Genomic DNA, 17,728 nt, shown 5'->3' with positions numbered 1-17,728 from the left:
GTAGGTCCGGCTGGGTTCCGGGAGGGAGGGCCTCATGGGGGAAACTGGACTGACTGCTGAAGCGCTGCGGCGGCCAGAGGGCATCACGCTCCCTTCTTTCTCCCATTCCGGGGGGTCTGCTCCCTTCAGTCCATCAGCGTATGCCTCCCACTCTTCACCAGGCCAGTTGAGGGCAGTTGTACTAGTCAGCAGTTGTAGCTGGAGTAGGCACAGCCCCCTGTGTTTCCGGCTTCTGGGAGCGGGGGAGCGGCTGTTTTGGTGGGGACTGTTGCTTTTAGGCCTCTCCGACCCCTCCTGAGAAAAGCTTTTTTTTCCCCCACCTTCGCTGCCCTACCGACTCAGTTACTTCTCATGTTTGTCTTTACCCCCTTCAGCTTCTGACTTTGACTCTGCACCTTGAAAGATGCTGGAATCCTATGTGACTCCAATTTTAATGAGCTATGTGAATCGCTACATCAAGAATTTAAAGCCATCAGATCTACAGCTTTCACTATGGGGTGGAGACGTGGTTCTCAGCAAGCTCGAGTTAAAATTGGACGTGCTGGAACAGGTAAGCTGTGGCGCTGTCATTAACTGGAAACGTTTTCAGCTAGCATAGTAATAATCCGTTGTTTCCTGTACTTAGGCTATATGCTTTAAAAACTTGAATTTTCTCTTGAAATATTTTGGACTACTCTGAAACTACACACCCTCCTTTACAGAAGTTTTCTTCATGCTTCGTTACTAGCGATGGTTTGTTAGAATTGGATTCCCGAAAGGTGCCTCAACAAATAGGAAATCAGTTTCATTGTTCTTGTAGAATTGTTCGGTCTGCTGACTCAATTCGGAAGCATTACCGAGCTGCTAATTTACATTGCTAAGATTTCTGCATGAAGCTAGAAAATAGTATATTCCCATTCTTCTTTTTGGGAAATGGAAGGGCCTGAAAGCAAGACATTTCTATTTCTTCATAGGAAAGATGACTTTACCCATGGCACCCTCAGAGAATCGAGCACACACAGATTGAGAATGCCAGCAAAATGGAAAACTTATTTCATCTTCACTTTTTAGTTTTTTTTTTTTTAACTTGAGAAATGGTCTGATGTAGCTGAACTGTAATTTTAAAGTTTATATTTTTATTAATCCACTGAGTACATTTATTACTAACATGTGCCAGGCAACTCTGTTAGGCCTTGAGGTTACAAAAATTATCTGTGGAAACTCAGAAGGGCCAGACCAGCTGCTTTTTAGAGACACAGGCAGAGGGAGGAGAAGCAAGGAGCCCGATGTGGGACTCGGTCCCAGGAATCAAGTTCTGAGCCAAAGGCAGATAGATGCTCAACCTCTGAGCCACCCAGGCATCTCAGAGATAAGGGCAAGTCTTAACCTGATGGTGAAAGTTAATAATTTTTATATTCTGCTCCTTTTATTATTGAGTAATCTAGAGTTATCACTAAGAAATAGTACTCTTGCTTCCTTCCTCTTCTTTTATCCAGGGTTAATTATCTTAATATTTTCATTTTTTATTTTATTTTATTTTATTTTTTTAAGATTTTATTTATTCATGAGAGACACAGAGACATATGCAGAGAGAGAAGCAGGCTCCATGCATGGAGCCTGATGTGGTACTCGATCCTAGGACTCCAGGATCTCACCCTAGGTGGAAGGCAAGGCACTAAGCCACTGAGCCATCCAGGGATTCCCCAGTATTTTCATTTTTAAAAAATGACCACAAGCCCTAAGTATACAGCTCCATTTTTATGCATGTGTACAGGTGTGTAACCACTGTGAAGATGAAATAGAATTATTTCCTGCCTTTGAATGGCTCCCCTTTGCAAATCAGTATCCCCAACCCCTAAAACAGGTGACCATTATTCTGACTTTTGTCAACATAAAGTTTTACCTGTTCTTGAACCTTAATAAATTGGAATCACTAGTCTGGCTGTTTAACTTAATGGCTAAAATTAACCCATGTTGCAGCAGGAGCTGTAGTTCTTTATATTGTCTTGTGGTATTCCATTGGCTAAAGATTCACAATTTATTTTCCCACTGATGTACATTTGGGTGGTTTCTGCTTTGGGCTCTTATGAAGAAGGTTCTTGTAAACATTCTTGTATGTGTATTTTGGTGGACATAGATGTAAATTTTCCTTAGATGTATACTTAGGAGGTATGTATTTGTTTAGCTTTGATGGATACTGCCATGGTTTTCCAAAGTGGTGTATCCATTTACATTCTTATCAATGGTGTTTGAGAGGTCCAGTTACTTCAGAGATTTGCTATTACTTGGCATGTTTGTTATTTTAATTTTAGCCGTTCTGCTGGGTGTGTAATGGTGTCTCATTAAATTTGCGTTTTCTTAATGACTGATGTTGAACATATTTTCACCTGCTGCTTATTGGCTATTTGAATACCCTCTTTTGAAAGTCTCTAATTCTTTTGCCTTTTTAATAAAATTGGGTATTTTTTAAATTGGTGTGTAGGGGTTCTTTACATATTTTGGAAATGAGTTCTTTGTCAGATATATTTTGCAATATCTTCTCCCAGTCTGTGGCTTGGCTTTTTACTCTCTTAAAATTATCTTTTGATGAATAGAAGTTCATAATTTCAGTAAGGTCCAACTTGTCAGTCTTTTCCATTATTTTGTTTAAGAAATATTCACTTATTCCAGGGACATGAAGATGCTCTTGTTTTGTTTTGATTTTAATCACCCTGTGCTCATCATGACAACTGCTCTCTTAATATCTGTGACTTATTTAACCCATCCCCCCACCCCCTCCTCTGGTAACCATTGGTTTATACTGTATGGTTTAGAGTATGTTAATTAGTTTACTTTCCTCTTTTTTTCCCACCTTTTACTCATTTTTTAAAATTCCACATATCAGTGAAATCCTACAATATTTGTTCTTCTCTGACTTATTTCACTTAGCATTATACACTTTATTTCCATCCATGTTGCTGCAAATGGCAAGATTTCATTGTTTTTGAATGGTCATGGCAACCTTCTTGAAAATCACCTGGGAGGGATGTGAGGGTTTATTTCTAGGGTCTCAGTACAGTTTCCTTGGTGGTTTGTAGGTCTATTGTTGTCAGTTTCACTTTGATTACCAGAACTTTGTAGTAAGTTTTAAAATCAAGAAGTATGTAATCTCCAATTTTGTTCTTTTATTAATTTCTTAAATGTTAGGAAAAATGAATGCTGGAGTCATGTGGGTCAGGAGTTTTCTTAGTTGGAAAGTTTTAAATTCTTGATTTAATAAAAAAAAGATTTTATTACTTACTTTAGTGGGGGAGGAGGAACGGGGGTCGGGGGAGGGAGAGGACCAAGTGGACTCCACCTTGAGCCTGGAGCCCAACTTGGGGCTCCATCTCAGGACCCTGAGATAATGACCAGAGGTGAAACTGAGTCAGTACTTAACTGACTGGGCCACCCAGACACCCCTCTGGTTTAATTTCTTTAGTAGATAAAGGACTGTTTAGATTTTTATATCTTTCTGTTAGTTTTGTTTAGTTATATTTTTCCTTTTTTCTTTTTTAGTATTTTTTTTTTTTTTTGGTCATGTTTTTCAATGAATTTCTCCATTTTTGTCAAAACTAGGGATCAGCAAACAATGGCTTGGGCCTGCTTTTGTAAGTAAAATTTTATTGGAGCACAGCTATTTTAATTTGTTTACATATTGTCTAACAGCTTTTGCAAACTAAAATGGTAAGAGTTGAGTAGCTGGGATAGAGAGTGCATGGCTTGCAAAAGCCTAAATATGTACTATCTGGCCCTTACTGCAAAAGTTTTCCTTCCCCTGCTCTGAATTGTCATACGTAAAGCGATAAGTTGTTTTTTTTTTGGTCCAGTTTATTTTATTTATTTTTTAAAAAATATTTTATTTATTCATGAGAGAGAGGCAGAGTCACAGGAGAGGGAGAAGCAGGCTTCCTGCAAGGAGCCCCATGTGGGATTGGGCCTGGGATGAGGACCTGAGTCAAAGGAAGATGCTGAACCATTGAGCCATCCAGGTGCCCCTCTTTTATTGATTTCTAATTTAATTTCACTATGGTCAGCATAGTCTCTGTATCATTTTAATCCATTACAGTTATGAATCAGTATATGGTCTATTTTTGTAAACATTCTGTGTGCACTTGATAAAAAGTGTGTATTTTGCAGTTGTTGCTGTATTCTATAAATTAATTTACTTCAAATTGACTAATAGAGTTTCTAAGATCTTGTAAATCCATGTGGATTTTTGTATCTGCTTGTTCTGTCAATGATTAAGGTATATTAATATCTGCAGTTATTCTACTTTTTAATTTTGTCAACTTTCACCTTTCACTTTACATATTTAGAAATTGCTCTTAGGTGTACACAAATTTAAGTGTTATCTTATTGTTCAGAATGCTTAAAAATTGTCCTGAAATGTCTTTCACTCTAGTAATTCTTCTTGCTTTAAAGTCTTCTTAATAATGCTGTTTTAAAAATTGCTTCAGTTGCTTATGCTAAAGGTTACAAAATGCATATTTAACTTATTAGAGTCTAACTTAGTACTTTTACCATTTCCTGAACAGTGTTAACAGTTTGACTGTATATGCCCTCCCACTTCCCTGCATTTTGTTAGTATTGTGGTCCTTTTGTGTGCTTGTTCAGTTTGGTTAGCTGGATTTGGCTTGTTTTTCTACCTTTTCAGGTAGAAGTTTAGGTTATTGATTTGGGATATTTCTTCTATTATAGGCATTTAAACAGCTACAAATGTCTTTAGCTGCATCCCATAAATTTTGTTATGTTGTATTTTCATTTTCATTCAGTTCAAATGCTTTCTGGTTTTCCTTGATGAATGTGTATTTTGTATTTGCTGGATGGAGTGGTTTATACATTTCAGGTTTAGTTTGTTGATAGTGTTGTTCGAGTCTCCCATATGGTTGATTTTTCTATCTATACGTTATTTTGAATATTTATTTATTTTCAAAAAATATTTTATTTATTCATGAGAGAGAGAGAGAGAGAGAGAGAGAGAGGGAGAGAGGGGCAGAGACGCAGGCAGAGGGAGAAGCAGGCTCCACGCAGGGAGCCTGACATGGGACTCCATCTCGGGTCTCCAGATCAGGCCCTGGGCTGAAGGCGTCGCTAAACCGCTAAGCCACCTTGGCTGCCCGGTTATTGTGAATATTAAAGTCTGTGACTGTTTAGCTATTTTTTTTTTTTTTTTTTTTACTTTTGTTAGTTTTTGCTTTATGTATTTTGGGGTTTTGTTGCTATGCTCATGTATGTTTTTATATTTTCTTGAATTAACCTTTCTATCATTATAAAGTGTCTCATGTTATCTTTAATTTCTTTAAAGTCTATTTTGTTAATAGTGTAATTACTCCAGCTGTTCTGTGGTTGCTGTTTGCATTATACATATATATTTTTCTCAGTACACTGTTTTTTAATTGTCTTCAACTTCTGTGTTGTTTTTCTTCATGCCTAATATCATCTCTTTGAAAGTTTTACTGGCGTGTTATTTAGTTTTAACTATACCTCTTTTCAAATTTCATCTCGTTCATTTTTATTTCATCCCAAGACTGCGATAAATTATTCACTTTGGAAAACAGTCATATGAAAAACAGAAATAGGGCACCTTGGTGGCTCAGTTGGTTAAATGTCTGACTTGATTTTGGCTCAGGTCATGATCTCAGAATCCTGAGATTGAGCCCTGTGTTGGGCTCCACACTGGGTGTGGAGCCTGCTTAAGATTTTCTCTCTCCCTTACTCCCTCCCCCTGCTTCCCTCTCAAAAATAAACAAACAAAACAGGAGGACAGAGACACTGGTAGAAATAGTATCATAGAAATGAAAATTTACTATATGCTTAAAAGAGAATCTATACTGTTTCTCTAAATAGCAAGAAAATGTATTTCAGGTATTCCAGGCAAGAAGCTGGGTCACATGATTTCCTTGGAGTCTCATTTACTGCTTTTTAATTGATGTATACTTGACATAAGAGTATAAAATCAGGTGTACTACATAATTTGATATTTTATATATTGCAAAAGGATCAATTATCAAAATAAATTTAGTTAATATCTGTCACCCTGCATAGTTAATGAATTTATTTTTGTAATAAGAACTTAGAGGATTTATTCTCTTAGCAATGTTCAGATATATAGTTTAGTATCATTAAAGTCCTCCTGTACATTACATCCCCCTGAATTATTTTACAGCTGGAAGTTTGTACCTTTTGACTCCTTTCACTCATTTTGCCCACCCCATACCCCTGGCAACTATCAATCTGTTCTTTGTATCTGTAGAAAAAAATTATTTTTTCGTATGTTTTTTAAGATTTATTTTCAGCCTATTTGCTTTTGAATTTAAAGTTTGTCTTTTGAAGAGAACATATATTTGGATCTTTTAAAATCCAGCCTTGGGGTGCCTAGGTGGCTCAGTCAGTTAAGTGTTCTACTTTGATTTTTGGCACAGGTCATGATCTCATTGTTGTCCAATTGAGCCCTACATCAGGCTTGTGCTAGGTGTGGAGCCAGCTTAAGATTTTCTTTCTTTTCCATTACCCCGACTCTTTAAAAAAAAAAAAAAAAAAAAAAAGTCCAGTCTTACAATCTTTGCCTTTTGATTGGAGTATTTAATCTGTCCACATTTAATGTTTTTAATTGTATGGTTGGATTTACATCTACCATTTTCTATTTTCAATGTTTTTTGTGTCTTTTTTCCCTTATAACGCTTTACTACTTTTTTTTTATATTAAGTATTTTTAATGTTTCATTTTCTTTAATTTTCACATTTTTGTTCTTAGTGGTTGCTCAAAGGATTACAATATGCATCCAATTTCTATTTCAGATTAATGCTAAATTTGTTACATTAAAATACAGAAACTTTCTCTGTTGTAGCTCCATTATTTCGTTTAAATGTCTACTACTTTGTGTTAGTGTTACATCTTTATGTGTTGTAAGTCCAATGGTAGTACAATTTGATTATTCTATTTTAGATAATGGCCTTTTAAATCAGAAAAAAATGATAAAATTACATTTATTGATGCTTTTTGTGTGAATTTGAGTTACTGTCTGATGTTCCTTTCAATCAGATAGATGTACTTTTAGGATTAACTGAATTATCTGAGTCTTTGGGTATTCCTTTATTTTGCCTTCATTTTTTTTTTAAAGATTTTATTTATTTATTTATGATAGAGAAATAGAGAGAGAGGCAGAGACACAGGCAGAGGGAGAAGCAGGCTCCATGCTGGGAGCCCGATGCGGGACTCGATCCCGGGACTCCAGGATCGCGCCCTGGGCCAAAGGCAGGCGCCAAACCGCTGAGCCACCCAGGGATCCCCTTGCCTTCATTTTTGAAGGATATCTGCTGGATATAGAATTTTTGGTTGACAGTTATTTTTAAATGTCGTCTCATTACATTCTTGCCATTATTGTTTGTAATGAGAAGTTAGCCGTTTTGTTTCTGATTTTAAGATTTTCTTTTTGTCTCCGGCTTTCTACATTTTTATGGAGATGTGTTAGGGGGTGGATTTACTGATTCTTTTGCCAGTTGATACTGAGCTCTTCTAGTGGATTTTTCACTTAATTTACTGTGCTTCTGTGCTTCCATAGTCTCCATTTAGTTCTTCTTGGTAATTTGTTTCATTGATATTTTCTATTTGATGAATTGTCCTATATTCCCTGAATTATGTAAATATGGTTTCCTTTATTATTTGAACATAGTTATAATAGGTATTTTGAAGTCTTTGTGAACTAAATTGTACAGTTGAGCACCCTTAGAGAGAGTTTTTATTTACTTTGTCTACTTTCCATGTTTCATATATTTTTTGGTTGAACACTGGACATTTTAGATAGTAAGTTGAAGCAACTCTGAACTCTGATTTCCTCTATCCAGGGGATGGTTGTTGTTGTTATTGGTTTATTTCTTTAGTGACTTGCCTGAACCACATTTGTGGTATTTCCCCTATAGTGTGTGGCCTCTAATGTTGGAATTTAGTCATCAGCCAGTGGTTGGCTAGAAGCTATTTAAACCATTGAACTAGTAAGGCTTCCACTCTTTGGCATGTGATATATATCATAATGTTCTCAATTCAGAGAGTTTGTAAATCGGATTTTTTTAAATCTTTCTTTCCTTTCTTAACTTACTAAGTTTTACAAGGCCTCTTGGTTAATCATGAATGAGTAGCTTGTTAGTTCCCTCTCCTCTAAGTAAGCACAGCCTGGCAAATGCATATAGCTATCTGGACTATCAGGGATATGTGAAATCATAGCAAGGTCATCTTTGGCTGTTTTATTCTCTTGATCTTTCTGCTAATTTTCTGGCCGATCTGCTGTTTTGTAGCTTGTACCAACAAATACTGTTTCCTGAGGTTATACTTCTGATTTTTTTCTATCATTTTTGACAACTTTGTCTAGTTTTGTTGCTTTTTGGAAAGAGGACTTGCCAAATTCCTAATTGAGAATTCTTGAAGTCCTGTCCTGTATTCATTTTTATTTTGTAGTAAAATGTATAAAACTTACCATCTTAACCATCTTGAAGTATACACTAATTATAACTGTATGCACATTGTTATTGAATAGATCTGTAGACCTTTTTCATCTTTCAAAAATTATAACTGTATACTCATTTAACAACTTCCTTTTTCCTTCTTTCCCCCAGCCCCTGGCTACCATCATTTTATTTTGAAAGAATTTGACTACCTTCGGAATCTTGTATAAGTAGAATCATACAGTGTTTGTCTTTTTGTGACTGGTTTATTTCACTTAGCATAATGTCTTCAACATGTTTATTCATTTTATAGCACAAGACAATTTCCTCTTTTTAAAAGACTGGATATATTTGATTGTATATAGCATATCTTCTTTATCCATTTATTTTTCAGTGGACATTTAGGCTGCTTCCATCTTTTGACTATTGTGAATAATGTTGCAGTGAACATGGTTATGCAAATCTTTTTGAGATCCTGTTTTCAGTTTTTTGGTATATATTCAGAACTGATTTATCATGGTGATTCTAGTAATTTTTTGAGGAGCATCTATAATGCTTTCTTTAGAGGCTGTATCATTTACATTTTTACTAACAGAAATATTTGTCCACATATTTACCAGCAATTGTTACTTTTTGTTTTTTGATAGTGGCCATTCTTATTTTTGTTTTTTGGTAGTGGCCATTCTAACAGGTATGAGATGGTAGGTTATTGTGGTTTTGATGTGCATTTCCCTGCTTAGTGATGTTGAACATCTTTTCATAAACTTGCTGGCGATTTGTTTGTATTCTTTTGAGAAATGTCTCTTCAGTCATTCATCCATTATTAAATTGGATTACTTTCTGTTATTTTAGATATTAATTCCTTATCAGATAATGGTTTGCAAATATTTTTTTCCCATTACATAGGTTGCCTTTTCACTCTCTTGAATGTTTTCTTTGCTGCATGAAGGTTTTTAGTTTTGTCTGTTTGCTTTTACTTGTTAAATTTAAAGTATGCCTGTTGTCCGTAAGAATATTTTGTTATAGCCTACCTAGAATTAGGTTTCTTTTTTTTTTTTTAATTTTTTTAAATTTTTTATTTATTTATTTATTATAGTCACAGAGAGAGAGAGAGAGAGAGAGAGAGAGAGAGAGAGAGAGAGGGGGGCAGAAACACAGGCAGAGGGAGAAGCAGGCTCCATGCACCAGGAGCCTGACGTGGGATTCGATCCCGGGTCTCCAGGATCGCGCCCTGGGCCAAAGGCAGGCGCCAAACCGCTGCGCCACCCAGGGATCCCTAGAATTAGGTTTCTAAAAACTATTTAACACCCTTCTTAAATTCTTTGTTACTAACATTCTTTGTGCACTCATAGATATTCTGATTTTAGGAATGCATTTTTTTTTACAATGTATTTCTGAATAGTTATAAGTGAATAAAATTTTGAAGTACAGTATATGAAGTAAAAGGAATGAAAATTGTCTTATAATTACATTAGGATGGTCTATTTATATCAACATTTGTGTTTTATCTTTAGCAAGGCATAATGTATTCTCATATATCACAATTCTGAGGAAATGGAAGCCATCTTGCTTATAGTTAGATGATTAATAAGTGTTGACCTTTTTTTTAAAAAGATTTATTTATTTATTCATTCATTCATTCATTCATTCATTCAGAGAGAGAGACAGAGACAGAGACAGAGACAGGCAGAGACACAGGCTGAGGGAGAAGCGGGCTTCCTCCATGCAGGAAGCCTGAAGTGGGACTCGATCGGGGTCTCCAGGATCACACCCTGGGCTGCAGGCGGCGCTAAACTGCTGGGCCACCGGGGCTGCCGGATAAGTGTTGACCTTAAAGCAGATTTCAGTATGGGTGATATAGTTCAAAATTCTATGTTTAAATATAGAATGCTGCCTCATGTGTTAGTGTTTAGGTAGTAGAAAGTTATTAACAACATTTTAATAATACCTAGGTCTTGAGTTTGATTCACATGCTTTTAACTTCTTTTGTGAGAATCTGATTTGTGCCCATAAATTGCAACTTTGGGCATTTCACAAATGTCTTATTGTTTCACAAGTCAGGAAGTGGTAGAGATGGCAATATCATGGGCTCATTGTTCAAACAGATGTATAACCAATGGAAAGTTTAAGTAAGTATTGTTAAGTATTGTTCTGGCATCATATTTTCCAGTTTTGAGTCCTGGTTTTCCAAGATGTGTCATTTTGGGAAGTTACTTGACCTTTCTATACCTCAGATTCTTCATCTGTAAAATGGGTAGATTAATAGTATTTACCTTTTTGGGCTCTAATAAGGATTAAAGAATTGTATTCAGGTAAAGTACCTGGAACATAGTAAGTGCTCAGTAAACATTGTTTTTTGTTATAGATGCTGTTGAAAATATAATCTGTGCCAGTTGATTTACACTTGAAATTAATCTTTCAGGGCAGCCCTGGTGGCCCAGCGGTTTAGCGCCACCTTCAGCCCGCGGTGTGATCCTGGAGACCTGGGATCTAGTCCCACATCAGGCTCCCTGCATGGATGGCGTCAGCTTCTCTCTCTGCCTGTGTCTCTGCCTCTCTCTGTGTTGTGTCTCTTGTGAATAAATAAGTAAAATCTTAAAAAAAAAAGAAATTAACCTTTCAGCTTAATAATGGCAAATACTTAAATTGTGACATTCCATTAGAATAATACAGTAGAAATAGATTTTAAGTATTCTGCCCTTGCAGAAAAAAAAACTTGTGAAGACATATATGAGACCCACATATTTGTAAGCATAGTTAGCATTTTTATAATGATTGTTCTTAGAGGAGGATAATATTCTAAGCACTTTATATAAATTTGTTTTTTTAAAGTAAATTTTTTTCTGCTGCTTTACAGTTTTTTTTTTTTTTAAGATTTTTATTTATTTACTTATGAGAGAGAGAGAGAGAGAGAGAGAGAGAGAGAGAGGCAGAGACACAGGCAGGGGGAGAAGCAGGCTCCATGCAGGGAGCCCGATGTAGGACTCCATCCCTGGACTCCAGGATCACACCCTCCGCCAAAGGCAGGCGCCAAACTGCTGAGCCACCCAGGTATTCCCCACTTCTTTCTAATAATAATGGAAATCAGTCAGCAAACATTTACATTTTATGACCAGATAGTTTCCAGGTACAATCTTTAATTGGGTAAAGCTCAATACTATTTTTAGTTTTCAAGGTTGGTCAGTTTTTATTTTCTTGGGTCGCTCTCCTGTCTCTTAACTCTGCTCCCACGCCCTTCCTTTGAACTTGCTTTACAATCCTGCTCTATTAGTTTTAAAAAATACATGTTTTTAATAGAGATTTTAAATATCCCATTCGGTTATCTCAACCCTGCTGTTTATGATGATTATTACAACCACTACCATGTGTGAACCTTTGTTATGTACCACGTATTGTGTTTTATATTGACTCATCAGAAAAAGAAACGGGGTCCTAGGCAGGTTAAGTAGCTTAATAAGAGTAACTTGTACAATAAGTTTTTGTGGTGTATCATTAGCTATAATTGAACAAGTTATTTGTTACCTTTTGATGAATAGTATTCTAAAAAATATTTTTAGATATTTCATTTCTCTTTTTAGAAAGTAATTTGAGTATTAGAGTAAAAAAATTAAGCACTTACTAACTTAATGTTTTATGTTTTAAGGAATTGAAATTGCCATTTACTTTTTTAAGTGGACATATTCATGAGTTGAGGATCCATGTACCATGGACAAAACTGGGTTCAGAACCAGTGGTAATTACCATCAATACAATGGAATGCATTTTGAAACTTAAAGATGGAATACAGGTAAGAAGTTTTTGAACCTAGTTGTTTGTTAACCAGTTTTAATAGTTATTGGTGTTAATTTTTAATGTTTGGGATATGTCACCTTTTACAAAAAGTTTATGTACACTTACTGTTTCTTACATGCCTATTAATGTAGCATAATTAATTGCAAAAGGATATTCTTATATTTGGATAAATTATTCTGTGGTTATTTTCATACTAATTTTACTTAATCTAATTAAACATCATAGGGATCATATAGATGGCTTATTATCTGTATCTACTAGAAGTAGGACCTGATTGTGTCCAATTTTCAGGTGAAGGTTTTTGAGTTTTTGCAAAAGACCTATATGATTTTCTTATATTTACATGACATTTCTAAATGAGATGGAAATTTGTCATTTTTTGAGATGAAAATATAGTGAATTTACCTTCATATCAAATTTTAAGTTTTTATTTTAATTCCAGTTAACCTACAGTATTATAGTAATTTCAGCTGTAGGTTATAGTAATTTAACATTTAAATATAACACCTGGTGCTCATCACAAGTGTACTCCTTAATCCCCATCGCCTTTTTAACCCATTCTCACACACATCTCTCCTCTGGTAACGACTATTAGTTCTGTATAGTTAGGAGTTCATTTCTTGGTTTGCCTCCTTTTTTCCCTTTTGCTGGTTTGAATGGGTAAATAAGCTATGATATATTACACACACACACACACACACGTATCATATATATGATATATATATACACATATATATACACACACAATGGAATATTACTCAGCCATAAAAAGAATGAAAATCTTGCCATTTGCAATGACATCTATAGAGCTAGAGAGTGTTTTGATAAGCCAAATAAGTCAGAGAAAGACAAATACCATATGATTATGTGGAATTTAAGAAACCTATCAAATTACATTGACGTTTTGGCATCAGAAGCTGATTTTTTTTTCCTGACCTAGCTTTTCTCTGACCCATCTTACATTTCTCCTTAGTGTTTTGGTTTTCGCTTTTTATAAAGATGTAATACTGATTTTTAAGGAGTTTCTAGCAAAAATTATTTAATCTAGAAAGCAGATAGGCCTGATTGCAGTATATCATAAATTTTTCCATTTTCATCTTAGAGAAAAGTAGTGTCTCTTTCATTTTATTACTTTTTCCTTAGCCCATATTTAACTTGCAAGTTTAAAAAATGCTTTCTAGAACCAAACGAATTGATGAATATTAATAATTTAAATTTTGCAAATTAATAGTTTATTAAATGTTAAGGCAATTTTAGTGTAATCCTAAGTATAACTTTAGTCTGAAATTATTATTTATGATGTTAAAATAATTTCCTATTTTATTTTATTTTTTTAATTTTATTTTTTTAATTTCCTATTTTAAAAAGATACTTTGTCATATTAACCCACCGGACTCTTTTTCTCCTTTTTTGAAATCTTTCATTCTAAACCTTTATTAACCAATTTAACTGATCTAGTTTCTGGAACTAAGTAGACCAATGCTGTATTATCATGAGAATTTATTTTGTAAATATAAAATACATGGGAGATTGATAGAGAAGTCTGTGATGTAGTTATATTACAACAGAGTTTTACTTTACATTTATTTTGGGTAATACTTAAATGGTCTTAATCATCGTCTGTTCCTGGAATTTAATTTTTTTAAAAGTCTGGACTTAGTTATACCACCCATGGAGTGTTCCATATTAAAAGAGAAAAAAAAATCCATACACTAAGTATTTTTTCAATGGGAAGGTGGAAGTTTCAAGGCCAGATGTCCCATAAGAAACACATTTTAAAAGAGGCAAATTACAACTAATTATAGAGCCTGTAGAAAAAGATTTGTAACACATGATTTAGTGCAGCCTAGAACTAATATTTGATATTGGACCATGCAGATGGCTACTGCAGGAATGATCAGGTTTCTTGCTGCATGGTATTTGAGACTTGAATTTTGTGGTGTGTACAGCAAAAGGTCAACTGTCATGAATGTAAACTACTCTCAAAACAAGTATTTTTTGCAGATGTTTAAAATTTTGAGGTAGAAAAGATTTTTGAAAATTGCAGTTGACATTTGGACAAATTATTCAGCATTGTCCATCCCTGGAGAGTAATACTTAGGTTAGTGATTGGAATTAATTTTTCAGTAAGACATTATAGATGAAACACGTTTTTAAACAGTTTATTTTCCTATGTTAAGTTCTGATTAGTATAGTAGAAAATTAAGTTAAAAAGTTACATATGTACTAGTAAAACTGAATAAGCCTATATTTAATTTAAATTATTTCAAATTACTACATTGTAGAATCACAATGAAGTAAATACTTATTTCATAAATTTAGTGTGGGATGTTTGGTTAAATGAAGGGATCCTTTAGATTTATAGATACGAATCTGTTAATACTACTATTGATATTTGACAATTAATAAATACAACTTAAAGTTAGAAATCTGAGGTCTAATTCAGAACAGAACATTACAAAAATATAATATTGCTAAATGCCTTGATAAGAAGGCATGTCTCATTTGTAAAGTTCAGTTTAATTCTACCAACATTTAGTTTGTTGCTCTTCAGTGCACTGTAAAAACATTGCCAAGATATTTATATAATCTTCTAAAGAGACCTAGAGAAAGAGATTTATGATGATTGTGGGTGACTCTAGAGATAATAATTATAATATATTGCCTTTGCCTTAGCATATCTCTGTAATTAGCTTTTTGTTTTGTTTTGTTTAAGATTTAGAGAGTTCTTGGGTGTGAGCCAGAAGGTGGGAGAGGGAGGTAGGGAGAGAATCTCAAGCAGATTCCCTGCTGAGTGCAGAGCTCTATCTTTCCACCCTCAGATCATGCCCTGAGTTGAAACCAAGAGTCGGATGCTCAACTGACCAAGCCACCCAGGCACCCCTATAATTAGTTTAATAGAGATTTTTTTGGGGATGAGAAGGTGACCCAAGTTGTTGTGTTAGATCAAATGCCACCTTGATGTTCACATTGAACTATTTTTGGTGAATTAATATTTCACTCAGAATATATTTAACTGTTAGCTGTTTACTCTGAGAGACATATCGGTCATCAAACCGCCTTTAGATCCTTCAGATTTTACTTGTGAGCGTTTTTTTTTTTTTTTTTCCCTCTGACTTCAGATACAGAATTTGATTCATGACACATCATCAGTGGTCCCAGTCTGACTTATTTAACTAGTTCCCTCTAATAAATACATGTGGATCTAGCACATAACTGAGTAACTTACATTTAACTATGTGCTCTCCTCCTTTTGCTTATCTTGCTTTTTAGCCTCTTTGGGCCTCATCTGGAAAATAGGGCAAGACTTGATACATAGTTCTTAACCCTATGGTTGGTTGTATATGATCTTTTAGTTCATTGTATTAATAAATCTTGCAAAAAAACTTCTTTAACCTAGAGTAGTAGTAAATTTGTTTTTAAAGAACTATTTATTTTGGCCTTTGTGTCACCTAGAAAGTTTAAGAAACAACAAAACAGCAAGAAGCCCCCACCCCCCAAAACCTATAAAGTCTTTTGACCTGATAAAAGTGACCATTTGCAAAGCTATTTATTGAATACTTGCTGTTCATTAAAAAAAAAAAAAAACAAAAAAAACAAAAAAAACCCCCACAAACCTAAAATCTTTTGTACCTCAACCAAGACTTTAAAATGTAAAAATGGATTAAACCCCCTCAGCTCTTTGTTAATATATGTATGTGCTTTTTAATCCTGGTCAGTGCTTGGAGTTACAGGACAGTCTTGTTCTCTTGCATGTTTTGGTGCTCTCGAAATCCACTATTCATTTAGGTAGTCTTAAAGACCATAGGAAAGTATCCTATCTTGTCCTCGAAGCTTGAGCACTATGCTGGAGGAAGTATTGGTAAAGCTATTAATATATATATGGCCTTTAAAAAAAACACTTTAATTCTCTTAAATAAGGTGGGATTAATTTGAATGACTACTACTATAGTAGTCATTTGAATGTGTTATGTGTCATTGTCACCCCCCCCCCCCCGCCAAAATTCATATATTGAAATTATCCCCAAAGATGATGGTATTAGGAGGTAGGGTCTTTGGGAGATGCTTAAGTCATGAGCCCTCATGAATGGGATTAGTGCCTTATAAAAGAGGCTCCAAAGAGATGCCTACCTCTTTTGCCATGTGAGGACACAGTGAAAAGGTACCAGCTGTGAACCGGGAAGAGGGCCCTCAAACCAGACCACGTTGGCACTTTGATCTTGGACTTCCCAGCCTACAGAACTGTGAGAAATAAATTTCTGTTGCTGTTGTAAGCTACTCAATCTGTGATATTTTGTATAGCAGCCCAAACAGACTAAGACAACTTACTTTTTCAGAAATTTAACAGGGTTCAGAAATGCTGACTTGAGCTGTGTACTTTATTGTACTATTATTGATTTCCTCACTTGCACTGTTATAAGTTAATGATGGTATTGATGATAATGAATAATGTAGTCTAGATTCATTCCGTAGTTTCCTTATATAAAAAGTGAGAAAGAGTTCCCTATAATTTATGGGTAGTGTCTTTACTCTCACAGGGAACCCCTTTTATATGTAAAGGAGATGAATACTCTGGTACATCTTCCTGTGTAACAGTTCAGAAAAGCTACATAATTATTAATAAAATTAATTATAGTTTTATATCATTTTTGATCTAGTGGAAGAATTTTGTAGATGGAGTATATAGTTAAATAATTTCCAGTGTTGGGCTATATTTGCTGCCTACAAACTTTAGGGCTTGGTTTGAATTCTTGTTTCTGGTGTTGTAGCTGGAATGGTGAACTAAGAGTAGGAAGTGGGGGCATTGATGTTTTATATAAAGAAGGCAAATGGAGGAATCAGCAGAGGAGAATCCAAGAGTCCTTGACAGTGATTCCTAAGTAATCTGCCCTAGTGATAGGCCACATGAAAGAGTGGAGAAGTTGTATAATTATAATTACCAAATAATATGTAGAGATAGTAAATGTCATTCACATCCTCAGCTTAGAGAAGAATAAGCCAAAGCACCCTTTCTGTAAGATACACATAAAATCATGTGTTTTGCTGAAGAAATTTTAAATATGTGAATCTGATTCTGAATTTACTTGCACTTAATAGAGGTATACCAAATTTTTTGATTAAGTGAGGTATTCCGTTTAGTTAGGTGCAGCAAGCATTAGGGTGGTTCCCATTCTCTTCTGTGTATCTTGAATCTTCTAAAATTAACTTAATACCTGAGATTATATTCTAAATCTGTTTTGAGATGTACTAGAGAAATAGATACTTTTGAGTTTCACTCTGGGTGGAATTCTTTCTTTATGTATTTGTATATATTCATAGCGAATTTCAAGTATATGCTATAGTATTATTAACTGTAGTCACCAAGCTGTACACTAGAATCTTAGGTCTTGTTCAGCTTATAACTGAGAATTTGTACCCTTTGACTAATATTGCCCATTTGACCCAGGACCTGTCAAACATTATAATTCTACTGTTGCTATGAGTTTGACACTTGACAC

General features: G+C 34.8%; 1 protein-coding gene across 14 annotated transcripts in view; it reads left to right on the top strand.

The window, feature by feature from the left end:
• Positions 1-17,728, top strand: part of VPS13B (vacuolar protein sorting 13 homolog B) — a 739,627-nt gene that overhangs the window by 209 nt on the left and 721,690 nt on the right. For all 14 annotated transcript variants that reach the window (XR_005989852.1, XR_005989854.1, XR_005989853.1 and 11 more), the window contains exons 2-3: positions 375-550; positions 12,082-12,225. Coding sequence is in view for 11 of the 14 variants with exons in the window: in XM_041768645.1 (XP_041624579.1) it covers positions 404-550; positions 12,082-12,225 (291 nt within the window). In the remaining 3 variants the exon portion in view is untranslated. The remainder of the gene's footprint in view (positions 1-374; positions 551-12,081; positions 12,226-17,728) is intronic.

The sequence above is a fragment of the Vulpes lagopus genome, chromosome 9 (assembly GCF_018345385.1).
Source record: "Vulpes lagopus strain Blue_001 chromosome 9, ASM1834538v1, whole genome shotgun sequence".
In the NCBI taxonomy this organism is placed as follows: Eukaryota; Metazoa; Chordata; class Mammalia; order Carnivora; family Canidae; genus Vulpes; species Vulpes lagopus.
This window is presented reverse-complemented; position numbering and strand designations above follow the sequence as displayed.